Genomic DNA, 20,794 nt, shown 5'->3' on the forward strand with positions numbered 1-20,794 from the left:
AGCAGGAAGATAAAGTGATGACAGAGGAGAGAGCAACTCCCCCAGGCACCTGTCCAGACTTGGAAGTTCTACTTAAAGCCTAAGGGTTAACTTCTAAGCAGCATGTTTTTAGAAAAGAACAATCTAAAGGTATAAAAATAGTAAGAGTTCTGATTTTCCACAGTGGAAAAATGCCATAAATTAGAAAAGACACAAAGTTACCAAGAGAGTCATTTTCCCAAGAGAAAATGTGGCCCCTGGAGAGAGACCGTGAAACTGCTGTGAATTTGGAGTGAAGCATAAGTTATCTCCAAAATTACATTTTCTTTGAGCATTCCTACAAGCCATTGTTTGCATCAATGTGACTCAGATACTGAGTGTTTCAAACATAAATTGGTATTGGTTTGGCTGCCCTCTTCTTATTTTTATTATTACTTGTTTTATTTTAATCATATTTTTTAAATTTTAGTTTAATAACTTTTTTCTTTTTTTTTTTTTTTGTTCTTTTTTTCTTATTTTTCTCCCTTTACTTCTGAGTCATGTGGCTGACAGGGTCTTGGTGCTCCAGCTGGGTATCAGGCCTGAGCCTCTGAGGCGGGAGAGCCGAGTTCAGGACACTGGACCACCAGAGGCCTCCTGGCTTCATGTGATATCAATCAGCGAGAGATCGCCCAGAGATCTCTGTCTCAATGCAATGATCCAGCTACATCCAACGGCCAGCAAGACAGGAACACGACCCCACCCATCAGCAGAGAGGCTGCCTAAAGTCATACTAAGTTCACAGACACCCCAAAACACACCACTGAACATGGCCCTGCCCACTAGAAAGACAAGATCCAGCCCCACCCACCAGAACTCAGGCACCGGTCCCGTCAACACAGGAAGCCTACACAAGACACTGAACCAACTTCACTCACCTGGGGGCAGACACCAAAAATAATGGGAACGACCAACCTGCAGCCTGTGAAAAGGAGACCCCAAACACAGTACGTTAAGCAAAATGAGAAGACAGAAAAACACGCGGCAGATGAAGGAGCAAGGTAAAAACCCACCAGGCCAAACAAATGAAGGGGAAATAGGCAGTCTACCTGAAAAAGAATTCAGAGTAATGACAGTAAAAAAGATCCAAAATCTTGGAAATAGAATGGAGAAAATACAAGAAACATTTCACAAGGACCAAGAAGAACTAAGCACAAAAACAATGATGAACAACATAGAAATGAAATTTAAAATTCTCCAGAAGAAATCGATAGCAGAATAACTGAGGCAGAAGAACAGATAAGTGACCTGGAAGATAAAATAGTGGAAATAACTACTGCAGACCAGAATAAAGAACAAAGAATGAAAAGAATTGAGGACAGTCTCAGAGACCTCTGGGACAACATTAAACGCACCAACATTCAAATTATAGGGGTCCCAGAAGAAGAAGAGAAAAAAGAAAGGGACTGAGAAAATATATGAAGAGATTATAGTTGAAAACTTCCCTAATATGGGAAAGGAAATAGTCAATCAAGTCCAGGAAATACAGAGAATCCCATGTGGGATAAATCCAAGGAGAAACAGGCCAAGACACAAATTAATCAAACTATCAAAAATTAAATACAAAGAAAAAATATTAAAAGCAGCAAGGGAAAAGCAACAAATAACATACAAGGGAATCCCCATAAGGTTAACAGCTGATCTTTCAGCAGAAACTCTACAAGCCAGAAGGGAGCGGCAAGACATATTTAAAGTGATGAAAGGGAAAAACCTACAACCAAGATTACTCTACCCAGCAATGACCTCATTCAGATTCAACAGAGAAATTAAAAACTTTACAGACAAGAAAAAGCTAAGAGAATTCAGCACCACCAAACCAGCTTTACAACAAATGCTAAAGGAACTTCTCTAGGCAGGAAACACAAGAGAAGGAAAAGACCAACAATAACAAACCCCAAACAATAAAGAAAATGGTAACAGGAACATACATTTCCATAATTACCTTAAATGTAAATGGATTAAATGTTCCGACCAAAAGACACAGACTGGCTGAATGGATACAAAAACAAGACCCATATATCTGGTGTCTACAAGAGACCCACTTCAAACCTAGGAACACAAACAGACTGAAAGGGAGGGAATGGAAAAAGATATTCCATGAAAATGGAAATCAAAAGAAAGCTAGAGTAGCAATTCTCATTATCAGACAAAACAGATTTTAAAATAAAGAATATTAAAAGAGACAAAAAAGGACACTAAATAATAATCAAGGGATCAATCCAAGAAAAGATATAACAATTGTAAATATTTATGCACCCAACATCGGAGCACCTCAATACATAAGGCAAATGCTAACAGCCATAAAAGGGGAAATCGACAGTAACACAATCATAGTAGGGGACTTTAACACCCCACTTTCACCAATGGACAGATCATCCAAAATGAAAATAAATAAGGAAACACAAGCTTTAAACGACACATTAAACAAGATAGATTTAATTGATATTTATAGGACATTCCATCCAGAAACAACAGAATACACTTTCTTCTCAAGTGCACATGGAACATTCTCCAGAATAGATCATATCTTGGGTCACAAATCAAGCCTTGGTAAATTTAAGAAAATTGAAATCGTATCAAGTATCTTTTCTGACCACAACGCTATGAGACTAGATATCAATTACAGGAAAAAAACTGTAAAAAATACAAACACATGGAGGCTAAACAATACGCTACTTAATAACCAAGAGATCACTGAAGAAATCAAAGAGGAAATCAAAAAATACCTAGAAACACATTACAATGAAAACACAGTGACCCAAAACCTATGGGATGCAGCAAAAACAGTTCTAAGAGGGAAGTTCATAGCAATACAAGCCTACATCAAGAAACAGGAAAAACCTCAAATAAACAACCTAAACTTACACCTAAAGCAATTAGAGAAAGAAGAACAAAAAAAAAAAAAAAACAAACCCAAAGTTAGCAGAAGGAAAGGAATCATGAAGATAGATCAGAAATAAATGAAAAAGAAATGAAAGAAACAATAGCAAAGATCAATAGAACTAAAGGCTGGTTCTTTGAGAAGATAAACAAAATTGATAAACCATTAGCCAGACTCATCAAGAAAAAAGGGGAGAAGACTCAAATCAACAGAATTAGAAATCAAAAAGGACAAGTAATAACTGACACTGTAGAAACACAAAGGATCATGAGAGATTACTACAAGCAACTATATGCCAATAAAATGGACAACCTGGAAGAAATGGACAAATTCTTAGAAAAGCACAGCCTTCCGAGAGTGAACCAGGAAGAAATAGAAAATATAAACAGACCAATCACAAGCACTGAAATTGAAACTGTGATTAAAAATCTTCCAACAAACAAAAGCCCAGGACCAGATGGATTCACAGGTGAATTCTATCTAACATTTAGAGAAGAGCTAACACCTATCCTTCTCAAACTCTTCCAAAATATAGCAGACGGAGGAACACTTCCCAACTCATTCTACGAGGCCACCATCACCCTGATACCAAAACCTGACAAAGATGTCACAAAAAAGAAAACTACAGGCCAATATCTCTGATGAACATAGATGCAAAAATCCTCAACAAAGTACTAGGAAACAGAATCCAACAGCACATTAAAAGGATCATACACCATGATCAAGTGGGGTTTATCCTAGGGATGGCAAGGATTCTTCAATATATGCAAATCAATCAATGTGATACACCATATTAACAAACTAAAGAAAAAAACCATATGATCATCTCCATAGATGCACAAAAAGCTTTTGACAAAATTCAACACCCATTTATGGTAAAAACCCTCCAGAAAGCAGACATAGAGGGAACTTCCCTCAACATAATAAAGGCCTTATATGACAAACCCACAGCCAACATCGTCCTCAATGGTGAAAATCTGAAATCATTTCCACTAAGATCAGGAACAAGAGAAGGTTGCCCACTCTCAGCACTATTATTCAACAATAATAGTGAATAAAACCCACAGCAATCAGAAGTTTCAGCCACATCAATCAGAGAAGAAAAAGAAATAAAAGGAATCCAAATTGGAAAAGAAGTAAAGCTGTCACTGTTTGCAGATGACGTGATACTATACATAGAGAATCCTAAAGATGCTACCAGAAAACTACTAGAGCTAATCAATGAATCTGGTAAAGTAGCAGGATACAAAATTAATGCACAGAAATCTCTGGCATTCTTATACACCAACAACGAAAAATCAGAAAGAGAAATTAAGGAAACAATCCCATTTACCTTCGCAACAAAAAGAATAAAATACCTACCTAAGGAGACAAAAGACCTGTGTGCAGAAAACTATAAAACACTGATGAAAGCAATTAAAGGTGATACAAACAGATGGAGAGATACACCATGTTCTTGGATTGGAAGAATCAACATTGTGAAAATGACTATCCTACCCAAAGCAATCTGCAGATGCAATGCAATCCCTATCAAACTACCAATGGCATTTTTCACAGAACTAGAACAACAAATTTCACAATATGTATGGAAACACAAAAGACCCCGAATAGCCAAAGCAATCTTGAGAAAGAAAAACAGCTGGAGGAATCAGGCTCCCAGACTTCAGACTACACTACAAAGCTACAGAAATCAAGACAGTATGGTACTGGCACAAAAACAGAAATATAGATCAATGGAACAGGATAGAAAGCCCAGAGATAAACCTACGCATGATATGGTCACTTCATCTTTGATAAAGGAGGCAAGAATATACAATGGAGAAAAGACAGCCTCTTCAATAAGTGGTGCTGTGAAAACTGGACAGCTACATGTAAAAGAATGAAATTAGAACACTCCCTAACACCATACACAAAAATAAACTCAAAATGGATTAAAGACCTAAACGTAAGGCCAGACACTATAAAACTCTTAGAGGAAAACATAGGCAGAACGCTATGACATAAATCACAGCAAGATCCTTTTTGACCCACCTCCTAGAGAAATGGAAATAAAAACAAAAATAAACAAATGGGACCTAATGAAACTTAAAAGCTTTTGCCCAGCAAAGGAAACCATAAACAAGATGAAAAGACAATCCTGAGAATGGGAGAAAATATTTGCAAATGAATCAGCAGACAAAGGATTAATCTCCAAAATACACAAGCAGCTCATGCAGCTCAATATCAAGAAAACAAACAACCCAATCCAAAAATGGGCAGAAGACCTAAATAGATATTTCTCCAAAGAAGATATACAGATTGCCAACAAACACATGAAAAGATGCTCAGCATCACTAATCTTTAGACCAATGTAAATCAAAACTACAATGAGGTATCACCACATACCAGTCAGAATGGCCATCATCGAAATATCTACAAACAATAAATGCTGGAGAGGGTGTGGAGAAAAGGGAACCCTCTTGCACTGTTGGTGGGAATGTAGATTGATACATCCACTATGGAGAACAGTATGGAGGTTCCTTAAAAAACTACAAATAGAACTACCATACGACCCAGCAATCCCACTACTGGGCATATACCCTGAGAAAACCATAATTCAAAAACAGTCATGTACCACAATGTTCATTGCAGCACTATTTACAATAGCCAGGACACGGAAGCAACCTAAGTGTCCATCGACAGATGAATGGATAAAGAAGATGTGGCACATATATACAATGGAATATTACTCAGCCATAAAAAGAAACAAAATTGAGTTGTTTGTAGTGAGCTGGATGGATCAAGAGACTGTCATACAGAGTGAAGTCAATCAGAAAGAGAAAAACAAATACTGTATGCTAACACATATATATGGACTCTAAAAATATATATTTGGTTCCGAAGAACCTAGGGGCAGGACAGGAATAAAGACGCAGATGTAGAGAATGGACGTGAGGACATGGGGAGGGGGAAGGGTAAGCTGGGACAAAGTGAGAGAGTGGCACTGACATATATACACCACCAAATGTAAAATAGATAGCTAGTGGGAAGCAGCCGCATAGCACAAGGAGATCAGCTGGGTGCTTTGTGACCACCTAGAGGGGTGGGGTAGGGAGGGTGGGAGAGAGATGCAAGAGGGAGGGGATATGGGGATATATGTATACATATAGCTGATTCACTTTGTTATACAGCAGCAACTAACGCAACAATGTAAAGCACTTATACTCCAATAAAGATGTTAAAAAAAAAAGCTCACTACAAATTTTTCTTGGTATTAATATTTACCACTAATCTTTTCTCCTAATAGAGGTAATAAAAACAGGGGTAGTATATAGAAAATGTGGGTCAATAAGAGGTAATGATGAAGAATTTCTTAGTCCTGGCATTTTTTTCCCTGACCTTAAGCTGTTGCACTATTCTACTGTTTTAATTGAAGTGTAGTTGATGTAAAATATTATATGTTATATGTGTACAATACAGTGATTCACAATTTTTAAAGGTTATACTTCATTTTTAGTCATTATAGAATATTGGCTATATTCCTTGTGTTATACAATATATCCTTGTAGCTTATTTTATACATAATAGTTTGTACCTCTTAATTCCCTATCCGTATATTACCCCTCCCCCTTCCTTCTCCCCACACTGTTAACCTCTCATTTGTTCTCTGTATCTATGAGTGTTTCTTTTTTATTTGTTATATTCACTAGTTTGCTGTATTTTTAGATTCCACATATTAGTGATATCATACAGTATTTGTCTTTCTCTGTCTGACTTATTTCACTTAGCATAATACCCTCCAAGTCCATCCATGTTTGTGCAAATAACAAAATTTCCTTCTTTATTATGGCCGAGTAGTTCTCCATTGTGTATATATACACATCTTCTATATCCATTCGATTGTTGATGGACACTTAGGTTGCTTCCGTATCTTGGCTATTGTAAATAATGCCGTTATGAACATTGGGGTACTTGTATCATTTCAAATTAGTGTTTTTGTTTCTTTCAGATATACACCCAGGGGTGGAATTGCTGGGTCATAACTGCTACACTATTCTTACACTCATTGATGGCATTCAACTGAACTTGAAATTAACATGCTATTCATAGATATCATCATGTCAAGGACTTGTAAGCTCCATGGATCTTCCTCCAAATGTCCATGTGGCTCATAGTTTATCTTCTGTATTTCTTACATTAGTTTAGGGTAGCTTGCAACCATAGTTTAAAGAAGCAACAGTTCAGCATTCTGTTCCTGGATAAAATACTAATAGATAAATGGAAATCTGGATCCACACACGTTGAAAAACAGATTACGCAGGCAATCTGAAACAAATTTTTGTTGCATACCTTGTATCTTCAAGTGGTTGAACACAAAGTAGGTGCTCTATAAATACCTGCTAAATTGAGTCTAGGAACAAACAGTCTCCTGATCCCTGGACACAGGAGCCCAGGCAAATAGCTAATCAGCAGTACCACTGTCAAAGGTATAGAACTCTCCCCCGCAAACATGCAATTCTCATCCTTTGCGTGATTTTTTTTTTAATTTTATTTAATTTTTTATTTTTATTTATTTACTTATTTCTGGTTGCGTTGGGTCTTCACTACTGCGCGCGGGCTTTCTCTAGCTGCGTCGAGAGGTGCCTACTGTTCGTTGCGGGCTTCTCATTGCGGTGGCTTCTCTTGTTGCAGAGCACGGGCTCTAGGTATGTGGGCTTCAGTAGTTGTGGCACTCGGGCTCAGTAGTTGTGGCTCACAGGCTTAGCTGTTCCATGGCATGGGGGATCTTCCCAGACCAGGGATCAAACCTGTGTCCCCTGCATTGGCAGGCGGATTCTTAACCACTGCACCACCAAGGAAGTCCCCCTTTGCTTGATTTTAAACACTCTACACTCATACAATTCTAGCTCATGTAAGTATGTTACATAAATGATTTTTAAATTGTTATAATGAATATAACACTAATTGACATTTTAAAAAAACAAACAGCAGATATATTTCTATCACACTTATCAAAGCTACTCAAAGAAGAAATTCGGGATTTATGCCCTTAACAAACCACTTTAAGGGCAAGGTCTGATAATATACTGTGTTCCTAGTACCTCACAGATCCTAGCACTGAGAGGGCAAACACCAATGACCGTTCAAATAGGATGTAAAATATCTATACACGCTGCATTCCAAACCATACATTTAAAAGACAATTACCACTAGAGGGCAGTCAAGATCTAAGCATGTATTAAAATTACAAGTTTTTTATAACAAGCTATGAAGGAAGGCAGGCTAGTCTCTTGAAAATTGTATACGTATCTTGAATCCTTCAGGTGTATCTGTATAATAATCTTAAAAAATCATTGATATTAACCAGTTATCCTTTTAACCTGGTATAATTTCTAAGTAAGCAATTCAAATCTCAGTAAAACTTTGTAATGAATAAAAATAAATGACTTTTTCAAATGTTTTAAAATATTATTTAGAACAATTCTCCAAAAATAGTATAATTCAAATATTGAGTTCATATTCATTCTGGAATACACAAATCATCATTCTGCTGACTAACAGAAAATAAATGATAGCCCTGACCAATTACATAAGGTTAGATTCAGTTTTATCAAAAATTTTTTGTCCTTAACTTTTTTAATGTCAGCAAAAGCAGTACAGTCAATTACAAATTAATGTTTTAAATCTTATCTTAGTGATCACCATTTTGCTTTATTCCATAAAATCTCACATCTATCTATTAATTTCCATTTTTCACCATCCTTGTCCTGAAGATCACAATATTCCCAAAGCCTCCCAACTGGTCTCTCTGTCCAAGCACTCTCCCCCTCCAATCTGTTCCTTCCCACTGTTGTCATAGTTATTTTGTTGTTCTAAACTCTGATCACAAATCAAGTTTTTGCTTTAAAACTTCCTGGCGCTAGAACTCCTCGTATAACTTTACCGTATTTCTCAACTGGGTTTTCAAAATATTCCATATTTTAGCCTAATCCTTCTACCTCCATTTATTACTGTTCTGTCCTCACTTAGACCCTATAATTTAGCCTAACTAGACAATCAATTTCCCCTCAACTCTTTCTAAATTTTATGACATCAGATATACTTCCCCTCTGTCAGGAATGTCCTTTCTCCCACCAACCTCTTCTTGCTGCTATTTTCACCTCTTCAGCAGCTAACTCAGATGCCATTTTTTCCCCTTACTGATTCCTCCAATTGGAAAATGAATCTTTCTTACGTATTTTCCATATACATCAATTTAATCCCTACTAAGAGGTAGGCGGGCTCTTGGATTCCAGGACACACTGGTGAACGAAAAACAGGATCTCAGGGAATTCCCTGGCAGTCCAGTGGTTAGGACTTGGTGCTTTCATTACCATGGCCCCAGGTTCAATCCCTGGTCTGGAAACTAAGGTCCCGCAAGCCACGCAGCATAGCCAAAAAAAAGAAAGAAAAAAATACAGGATCTCAGCCTCCATTGTGGAATATTTTACATGAGCCTCTCCGTTCGTTAATCACATAACTTCAGTAAGACTGAAACTTGTCAATCAGCTATCAAGGGTTCTATCTTTAAATTCTTAAAATGCAGAAACCATGCCATCCTCTGATCACCATTTTTCCTCCCAGTTTTCTCATTTCCTTATTCAAACACATTCACTCTTCAAACTCATTAATTTCCTCTGCGGCTTCCCTTCCTTATCTCTACAGCTTTCAGTACCTTCCTGCTCTATTACTCTTCTCCTCACTTGCTCTGTTAACCCCAATCTTTGTCTAATTTTACTATCTCATTCTCACCATCTATACTTGCTCTGCTGAGCTTGCTGGAAAACACACGCACACAAAAGACTGGCACCATTACTAACTCAAAGTCTCTAACCTCAATTGGACCATTAATGTTTCTCTGCTTTTTATCTCTCTGAAACTTGCTCTCTGTCCCATCCCACAAACAACTCTCTCTAATCTTTACTGCTGAGTGACATCAGAAGGAATAGCCAAGTATGGACCTCCAAAACTACTCTTCTCTGTAAAAGCAATGAGAACAATGGAAAAAATGGTCAAAATCAACTTTTTCAGAGCTCTAAAAATTAATCAAAGGCTGGCAGCAATCTGGGGAGTGTTTATTCAATAAAAAATGGCTCAATATGCTGTAAGGACAGCAAGCTTAGTGGTGCTTTAACTTGACTTAGTGCTATTCCTTTCTTCCTAGATGCACAGTACAATGAAAACCAATAGGCCTTCAATTAAAGTGAAAATCAGCAAGCTAGAAGCCTCTGGAGGGGACAGAGCAGAGTGGCGCTCCTCCAAGCCCCATTCACACATAACTGTCATTATTTCACCTTTCTGGTAGTTCCTTGGAAAATTCCACTGGCAATACTTATCTTTATTTGACCTGATTTAGAGTTTGCCCATGCAAACAATCTTTTCCCCAGGGTCATCTGTTGAAAATCAGAGGCCATTTTTTAACACTGCAGCTGCTTGAGGTGGCGATAACAGCTGAGGCAAACAACAAGCTGTCCAAAATATTTGAAAAGAAAAGCTGGGGAATGGGATATCCACAATAGGCTGTGAAAAGTTTCAACATAATCCTGGTGATCTAGTAAGCCATGCTCACGCCCGGGGTTCTGGGTTCAGGAAAAGACCTGAGAAGGCCTTAAGTTCTCACATCTGGAAGACCCTGAGGTTCTGCAAAAGCCGTAAGTGAAGGCTGAGGTGGAGACTGGCTGGCTGTGTGTCCAAGGCATCTCCCAACATGCACACAGAGTCCCTCCCTTGACAAAAGCTGGGAGATTTATAGGTCCCATTTATGGAAGTCTCTGTCTAATCACAAGCTGACCACTAAGCTGATGAAATAAGAGATTTCAGCAGCCACACATGACAAACAAAACATCCTCTACCGAACTAGTTAAGAAAATTCATTAAACAAATAAGTAACGACAATTACAACAAGCACAATAACAAACCCTGAAGGGAGAATCCAGAGTTGCCATATTATACTATTTAAAATGTCCAGTTTTCAACAAAAATAGTGAGACATGCAAAGAGACAAGAAAGTACATCTTATATACAGGGGGAAAAAAGTCAATAGAAATTGTCACTGAGGAAGCCGAGATATTGGACTTATTAGACAAAAATGTTAGGTCTCCCTTTTATACAAGGCCAAACCCTTTACCCATGCTGTGAATTTCATTCCCCCACCCCCAACCATCCTCAGATCATACTTCGTCAAGTTCCTCTCCTTTCCTTTCAACTCTCCTTTCCTCTGATTCTTTTCCTTAGCATTTAAAAATGTCCAAATTTCTCCTATTTAAAAAAATGAAAATTTTAACCCTCTTTTTCTCTCTAGCAATAGTCTCAGCTTCATATATGTGTGTGTGTGTGTGTATACATATATACATATGTATTGAGCCTTGGTTACTCCGTCTAGTTGTCTCACATGCATCTCAGACTCAACATATTTAAAATCAAACTCAAAATCTCCCCAATTTCCCATCTCTATCTGCTCCAATTCCTGTGCTCCCAGTGAATGTGAAGGTACTCACCAGCTACTAACCCAGAAGCCATCCCAGACACTCCTTCGTCCTTCCACTGATTCTATTTCTAAATGCCAAACAATTCTGTCCTGTCAATTCTGTGAATTCTCTCTATTCACAGTATTGGCTAAGATCAGGCTTTCAACACTCCTCATCTATACTTCTTTTATAGCCACCAAACTGCTGTCCTCACCTCTAATTTTGTTCACCTTCAGCCCATTCTCCAAAGAGCCACTGGAGTAATTCTTTTAAACAGAAAACCCTCGTTTCAGTCTCTGTCTTCTCTCCTTCATCTCCTCCTGCTTCTCAAACTTCACTCTATATTCGGCCATGTAAAGCTATCTGATTCCCACGTGCAACCCTCCCTTGTCACTCCAAGCCTTTACACAAACCATCCTCTCTGTCAGGAACGCATGAACCTCACTGATTCCTACTCATTCCTCTAAATTTCACCCTAGCTTTGATGGTTTTAAAACATGTCTCCAAATATTTTGTCACACTTCCCTTCAAAAAGTGTGGGCTTAAGGGTGCAATGCATTTAGTGACTCACTTCCAACAAACAGAATATGGCAGAAGTAATTGTAACAGGCATTGAGGCTTCCTCCTCGCACTATCTCTTAGATTACTAACTCTGGGGGAAGCCAGCTGCCATGTGAAGGCACTGAAGCATCTCTCTGAGGAGGTCTCCATGACAAGGAACTTAGGTCTCTTGCCAATATCCAGAGACAAACTGAGTCCTTTAACCAACAACTAATGCAAGTGAACTGTCTTAGAAGCAAATCCTCCAGCCCCACTGAAGTCTTCAGATGACTGCAGCCCTGGCTGACTTGATAGCAACCTCAAGAGAGGCCATGATTCAGAACGACCTAACTAATCCACTCAAATCCCTAACCACAGAAACTTTCAGATAACAAACATTTGTTGGTTTAAGCCATTAAATTTTAGGGAGGGGGGGTATTTGTTACACAGCAGTAGATAACTAATACACCTCCTTTATGAAGATTTCTCTGACACCACCAAGCTCAGTTAAATCCTCTCTGCTGTGACACTTGGGCATTAATGTTTACACTGTATAAAAGCATTGACAATTTAGTCTACCTTCCCTGCCTATCCTGAAAGCGAGCTGTGGGCAAAACCGTCTTATTCATTGTTCAATCCCCAGAACTAAGCACGGGAGATGTTCAATAACTATGTATTAAAATCAAATGAAAATGAGGATGATTTGAAATATGGAAGTAACATGAAACCCAAAGATGGATTTAGTAAATATAAGCTCCTTTTCTTCCTTCTTGAAATTCATATAAGTCTCAAGAAAGTAGGTAACCATAAAGTAGTAATACATTGCCTCACAGAGGTGTTAAGAAGATGAAATTTTATTATGGCTGTAAATAATATAAAACACTGTATGTCATCAGAATAACATCTTATCCAGTATCCTCCTGAATGCAGTTCTCACTAAAAATGAATACATCAGATCTGACACAGTTTATGCCCATAATTGATAATGTTTTAAAATATAATCACCATTATTTTTCTCTGGCATACACTGCTTATTTCTTTGTACAGGGCTAAATGTATTCTCCTCCTTGAATATTGACCACAATTAACTATTTCCTTGAAGACTTAAGGTTATTGTTAGAGCCATGATTAATCATTTCTCTGAGCTATACAGTGGGCTTGTTTCTTTCCTGTTTTCTCCTTAATTCACTGGCTGTCATCTATAACTTTAGAACTGAGTCAGCCTGACTTGGGCAGCACTCTTTCTATGTAATTTTCAACGAGTATCAGAAAAGCAATGGTGGAGGAAAGACCTATAAATGTAGGTAAGACTCTAGACACCCAAAATATAAATATTCATGTGGGAAGGAATGAAAATAAAATTGGGGGATATCAAATGGCTGATATGTCAGACTTTAAAACCATGGTTGATTTTTCCCAAAACCTTTATTATTATCATTATAACATCTTCCAACAGAAAAGATATAGACTCTCATCTCTCTTATCTAATACTCTCTAGGGAGACACAAAGTTAGAAAGAAGCTCAAAAACTTCTATGACTACTGTACCCTTGTTAGGTATTTATTGTACTTATATTACGTATATACCTAATAGAGTAGTTGAATCAAATATTTTAAAAGTATGCAGGGCTTCCCTGGTGGCACAGTGGTTAAGAATCTGCCTGCCAGTGCAGGGGACACTGGTTCAATCCCTAGCCGGGGAAGATCCCACATGCCGCGGAGCCACTAAGCCAGTGCGCCACAACTACTGAGGCTGCACTCTAGAGCCCGTAAGCCACAACTACTGAGCCCACGTGCCACAACTACTGAAGCCCACACACCTAGAGCCTGTGCTCCGCAACAAGAGAAGCCACGACAATGAGAAGCCCGCGCACCACAACGAAGAGTAGCCCCCACTCGCCGCAACCAGAGAAAGCCCTCACGCAGCAACAAAGACCCAACACAGACAAAAATAAAAACAAATAAATAAATTAATAAAAAATAATTAAAAAAATAAAAGTATTCAAAAACACTGGAAAATGCTATACTATCCTAAGGTATTATTAATAAACATTTGTATGCCTGATATTTCCAATTGTTCATTAAAGAGTACATTTAATAGGTAATTACAAAAAGAGATTGTGGCTTTGTGAAACTAGGAGTCACTATGACTAATGATTGAAGTTCTCCATAGAATGCCACAATCACTAAGGAGATATTAGACACAGCCACTCATAATTATGATAGTTTACTAATAATAATCCACAATTGATGATGTGGGAAGATAAACAAATGTCTGAAAGTTTAACCAAAAAAAAAATAAGATCAATTAACTCTTTAAAAGATTTACAAGTCTTCAAAATCAACAACGTCTGCTCCATGGAAGATCTCATTTAAATAATGAAAAAGCAATCCACAAACTGGGAGGAAATATTTCCAATATCTGACATAGTTCTTATACCCAGAAGAACATACATATATGTTTATATATATAAATACATACATTTTCACAGTTTAATAAAAACAAGACAAAACAACCCAGGTTTTTTAATGGATAAAAGATGTGAACAAACACTTCATAAAAAAAGATATACCGATGGCTAACGAGTATAAGAAAAGATGCCAACATTATTATTCTTAAGGAAAATGCAAATTAAAACTACAATAAGATACCATTTTACACCTACTGTAAGGGCTAAAATCGGAAAGATTCACTACCAATTCTTGGCCAGGATGTGGGAGCAACTATACCCTCACATATTGGTCATGGGAACATATTTGCAGAACTGTTTTGGAAGTTTCTTGTAAAGTGAAATGTACGTTTGTCCTATGACCCAGCAATTTCACTTCTATTTACCCTAAAAGAAATGAAAGTACAAATCTGCACAAAGACTTGTCTACAAATGTTCATAGCAGTCTTATTCATAACAGTCAAAAACTGGAAACAACCCAAATCTATATCAACAGGAGAATGGATTAAAAAAATTGTGGTTTATTAGTCAAATGGAATGCTACTCGGCAATTAATTTTGTGATACTTGTGAAAACATGGGTGATCACAAAAACAGTATATTGAGGGACTTCCCTGGTGGTCCAGTCATAAAGAATCCACCTTCCAATGCAGGGGACGCAGGTTTGATCCCTGGTTGGGGAACTAAGATCCCACATGCCTCGGGGCAACTAAGCCCATGCGCCACAACTACTGAGCCCACGCGCCTCAACTAGAGAGCCTGCGTGCTGCAAACTACAGAGCCCATGTGCTCTGGAGCCCACCCACCACAACTAGAGAGAGAAAAACCCACACGCCACAACTAGAGAGATGCCTGCGCACCACAACCAGGGAGAAGCCTGCGCGCCGCAATGAAGAGCTCACGCCGCAATGAAAGATCGCACGTGCCGCAACTAAGACCCGATACAGCCAAAATAAATAAATAAATACATAAAATAAAATAACAAACAAAAACAGTATGTTGAGCAAAAGAAGTTACATAAAAAATATAGTGATTACTATTTGATGGGAATGTAAACTGATACAGCCACTATGGAGAACAGTATGGAGGTTCCTTAAAAAACTAACAATAGAACTACCATATGACCCAGCAATCCCACTATTGGGCATATAGCCTGAGAAAACCATAATTCAAAAAGATACATGTACGCCAATGTTCATTGCAGCACTATTTACAACAGCCAGGACACAGAAGCAACCTAAATGTCCATCGACAGATGAATGGCTAAAGAAGATGTGGTACATATATATACAATGGAATATTACTCAGCCATAAAAAGGAATGAAATTGAGTCACTGGTAGTGATGTGGGTGAACCTAGTGTCTGTCATACAGAGTGAAGTCAGTCAGAAAGAGAAAAACAAATACCGTATATTAATGCATATATACGGAATCTAGAAAAATGGTACTGATGAACCAAGTGGCAGGGCAGGAATAAAGACTCAGACGTAGAGAACAGACTTGTGGACACGGTGTGGGGGGAGGGGAAGGGGAAGCTGAGACGAAGTGAGAGAGTGGCATTGACATATATACACTACCAAATGTAAAATAGATAGCTAGTGGGAAGCAGCCGCATAGCACAGGGAGAGCAGCTCGGTGCTTTGTGACCACCTAGAGGGATGGGATGGGGAGGGTGGGAGGGAGGCTCTAGAAGGAGTGGATATGTGTATACATATAGCTGATTCACTCTGTTGTACAGGAGAAACTAACACAACATTCTAAAGCAATTATACTCCAATAAAGATTTTTAAAAAATATATAGTGATTACATTTATGCAGAGTATAAGAAGAGGCAAAATTAATCTGTGATGATAGAATTTAGAAAGTGGTTACTTTTCGGGGGCAGAGGGAACTTTCTGTGATGAAGAAAATGGTCCCCATGTTCATTTGGGTGGTGGTTTCTCTCGTGTATACAACTGTCAAAATTTACCAAATTGAACACTGAAGATCTGTGCATTCTATTATATAAAAACTATACCTCTTTTTAAAAATATTTTAAAAAGAACAATTAGCATTGAGGGCTTATTCTGTACCAGACAGCTGTAGAACTCTTCCCAATTGTTGTGTCTTGACTTGGCAGGGTTTTACTGTTTATCCATCCCAGGGGCCGTGTAGACTGCACACCCTTTAAGACAGGGATATTTTCTGTATCTTGCATATCTAGTAGTATCTGCTTCATAATAAGATCTACCAAGTATTTGTTGCTATAAAGCTGACTTCAAGATACATTACATTGTAAGAAGTTACATTATGATTATGAACATTATTGTTATTAAACAGGTATCTAATTTTATTTGTAGCAAATATAAGGATTCAGTAACTACAATGAACTGTCCAGATGTTAACTACATACTGACTCAACTCAAAGGACTGAAATCTGGGGTTGGGATCCTGCCTCTACCATTTAGTAAATGGGAAGACACAGAAGTATCTGAATCTGTTTCCTCATCTGTAAAATGAGCATAGTACACAGACCATCCTCAGAGAGTTACTGTGAGGATTAAACAATAATTGTAGAAGTCTTCTAAACACTTGTTACACATGATAAGCACTATATAAATATTACCTATCATTACTATTTAAGACTGAATTCCTATACACAGATACTACACTGAAAATATTAGTCATTAGAGAATATCTGACATAGATTTTTAAAACTTTCTATCAAAAAATACAGGCACTACAATGAAACACGCAGAGCTCATGTCATTTTTGGCAACCTTAAAATATGGATATTAACACCAACTCAAACTACAGGAGCAAAGGATTAAGGTGTCAACCGTCTTAAACCATATTCTTAAAAGGTATTATTCAAAGGAAATATTGTTCTTCATAGACCCTTTAAAAATCCATTTATTCAACACATATTTATTGAGTGCCTATTCTAGAGTGTTTTCCTTAAAGCAAAATATTGCACTAATTAACTACTATGGCCTATATGTAAGAGTCTAAGCAATGAAGGTTTAGAAAACACTGGCTCCCACTATAGGTTTACTCCCATAAACCACTAAAACTAGCTCTTCTGAAGCAGAGCTGCTGTGATAGGTGGGAATGAGGGGCAAAAACAGAATCACGGAGTTAACTGCTCCCTCAGACTCTTCGGGAAGGTAAACCCATTTCTTCCCCCTGCGGAATCACTGCGGTCCTGAGCCACTCTGCTGCAAGATGGGCTAATCCTCCAAGTGTCCTTCAGGACAAAAAATGCTCTAAACTCCTGGCCTCAATTACATTCTTCGACTGAAGGAGTCTATCTTGCACACTCCCCCTTTTATTCACGCATTTGGCTTTAAAGAACTTACTATGTTATTTTGCAACAAGAGGAGAAGAAAGCAAAATGAAAATACCATGATCTTGATCGGGCGCCTCCAGGTTGTAGCCATACCCCAGCAGCGTGCGCACAGCCTCACGGAGGCTGTCCTTGTTGGATTTCTTAGTTCGGTCATCTAGAAGGGCATAGGGAACCAGGCGAGGGTTTCTTCTGTTCTTTACATCCTACAGGAAGGCAAACAAGGCACATGATCATCAAAGAGTGACCAACAGCATTTGGAAATGAGACAGCCACCAAATACATCCAAATATAAAGCATATGAAGGTAGATACTGTGCCTTCTACCTTCCCTTTGTCTTCCCAGGCTGCAGGAGTTACTGAAATACTATCAGTATGAAAGATTTAATCAAGTGGGTAACTGCATCAATTTAAATCAGGCCCTCTCCATGAGAAGAAAATGTAAAAATAACAGCAGTAACAAAAGCCGACTTTAAGGATCTCAGTAATCATCTTCCATCTGCCCTGGTCACAAGGCAACGGGCTAACTTAAGAGAACCTACCATTTCCTTGCCAAGTTGACTGACAGGTCTTTGTTATAAGAAGAGCCTAATTATTACCCGACATCTGATTTTTGAGTCAAAGGACGACACCAGGCTGCTGTCCCTTCTTCAGAGAAAACTCAGTGCGTGGGCGGCCATCCCATGACCTCAAATAGCTTGGAAAATATGCATTAAGTTGATTCCATCAACTGGTGAAACTAGGTAATACCAGGAATACTGAAATAGCTACAAACCTCACAATTCGTCTTTTACAAAAGAGGGCCCAAGTTTAAAATGTGATTAAAATGGTGTTGACCAAGCAAGAGGACAGGCTATCTTACGACCTTGGAAAAGGATACCTAATTTACGAGTAAGTACAAAACTTAATCCCATGGGAGGTGGAGATACCCCAGGGCTGCGAGTCTTTAGGGCTCTAACATTTAAGAAATTACTTCTTTCCACTCACTCACTGCTGCAGGTTTTGTCAAACTTTCCATATTTCAGGAGGCATACTCGATTCTCAATTTACCTTAGCATGAAGAAGAACTAAGAGGCTGTGGATATTCCCCAACCTTCTCCAGAAAAAAAAAATGGTATGTGGTGGGCAGGGTTTGTTCTGGCTGGGGAAGAGCAAAGAAAACTGTTTCCTAATTTCTTCTTCCCCCTCCCTAGCAAATCTGTAGTAAATACCTCATCCGGACTATGTGACCATCTCCTGACACCTGGAGTCCAAATCATCTGGGTTGCCTGATGGGGAACCCCACTCCGAAGCCACCCCCAAATACACAAGCAGCGTAAACAGAGTGCCTGCACTGCCAGTGCAACTTCAAGACACATTAGCCAGCACCCCTCCCTTTCAACACTCGTTGTTGCCCCCCAACTTTTCGTGTAGAGAAATTAAGAGGCCTCCGATGAATCACACTCTCTGGAAATGGTGTCCTGGGAATCTGATTGTGAAAAGGAGCTGCCCTGGGGTTTCCACGTACACAAGTGCTTGAAATCAAGTGTGCTAGAGAGGCAGAGAAGAGGGACCTCAAGCAAATGCCTGCTCTCAAGGAGTTTACGACCTAGTTGTGAACCAGATTATTTATGTTAAGGAGAGGGCGATGAAAAATTAAAGACAACGCTCATTCAGATAACCCAGTAAACTTGTGCTCTGTCAGTGGGGAATGGGGTGGAGGGATGGAGTGGGAGCTGGGAGAGGGGATGGAGAAACGGTTCCAAGGAGAGCTCTGGCCAGCTCAGACAGAGCCCTGTGTTTTTATGAGGAGGACCCTCATGCACAAGGAAGAGGCGGCCACCAGGGGGGTTCTGGTTTGTCCCACAGAGTCATGCGGTCTGCCAGGCAAGTGAGCGCTTCTTTGGCAGAGAGCAAATGTGACCCCTTATCCCCCTGTGGTATATGGTTCAGGTTCACACACACACACATGCACACACACACACACACTCACACACACACACACTCACATACACACTCACACACACATACACACTCACACATACAAACTCACTCACACACATACACACACACACACACTCAGCTCAAGTGGATTGAGTACTGACAATTTCATCAGTTACAACCAGTTTAATTCAATATAAAATTAGCTTATTTTAGGAAGTAAATCAAGGCTCTCTGAGTTTTCTTTAGCCTTGCAAATGACAAGAGTCACTGGTTAAGAACAATTTTGGAAACATATTTTTCAAACCAACATGTAGCCTTTATCCTGAACCATGGCCTAAGTTTATAAGTAATAATCCAGTTTATTCCTAAAAATCTTTAAATAAAGGCACTGCCCACCATGAGCTGTCAAGAATCACTGTGATAAGGAAGAGAAGAATTTGGGCTCTGGAGTCAGAAGGATTGATTCCAACCTGGTTCTGCCACCTGGGTAGCGCTGGACAAACTGTTCTCAAGCTCCCTGTACATCATATGTGAATTGGCAATAAAAATTGTTCATCCTTCATGGAACTGTTGCAAGAGTTAAAGAAGAAAATAGATGTAAAACTCTATGCATAGTGACTGGCATCTTACAATAATAGCAAACTATTCTATATTATTTGTTAGGTGAAACGCACTGCTGTAGCCTTTCTTATACATAAGTAATATAATGAAGTTTAATAATTCAGTGAGGAGGAAAACAGTGGCACAGAGAAAATTAATTTAAGTAGCTTTCTAAAGGTCACACAGTCACTAAGAGGCAAGGCTAAATTTGCTCTGCTTTGCTATCTCAATATAGACCCAATGACTGTTAGTTATTCCTGTGAGTGCAACCATTAAAAGAAATCCATGATTCTGAAATCCAGAAAACTCAGAAAAGTCGGTTTTTTACTAAGTTTAACAAAAACTCAGTTGGTGGCAAAAATGATCTGAATTGATGCAAGGCTGTGGATAATCTTTACTTACCCCTCTTGGTATCATCAGCCTACACTGCTGAACAAAGAATAATTTATATATAGTCCGCTGCCCTGCTGAGGGCACTAGGTAACATGATCAATGTATCACCATTCTGAAAACCAAGAAATATCTGGATTCTGAAATTCATCTGGTCCCAGGGGTGTTAAATAAGGAATTGTGGG

At 38.7% G+C, this 20,794-nt stretch overlaps 1 protein-coding gene across 1 annotated transcript in view; it reads right to left on the bottom strand.

The window, feature by feature from the left end:
- Positions 1 to 20,794, bottom strand: part of RYR2 (ryanodine receptor 2) — a 535,211-nt gene that overhangs the window by 265,528 nt on the left and 248,889 nt on the right. Inside the window, exon 27 of the mRNA XM_068548931.1 lies at positions 17,756 to 17,903. Coding sequence (XP_068405032.1) covers positions 17,756 to 17,903 — 148 coding nt within the window. The remainder of the gene's footprint in view (positions 1 to 17,755; positions 17,904 to 20,794) is intronic.

Source organism: Eschrichtius robustus, chromosome 7, assembly GCF_028021215.1.
Source record: "Eschrichtius robustus isolate mEscRob2 chromosome 7, mEscRob2.pri, whole genome shotgun sequence".
NCBI lineage: Eukaryota > Metazoa > Chordata > Mammalia > Artiodactyla > Eschrichtiidae > Eschrichtius > Eschrichtius robustus.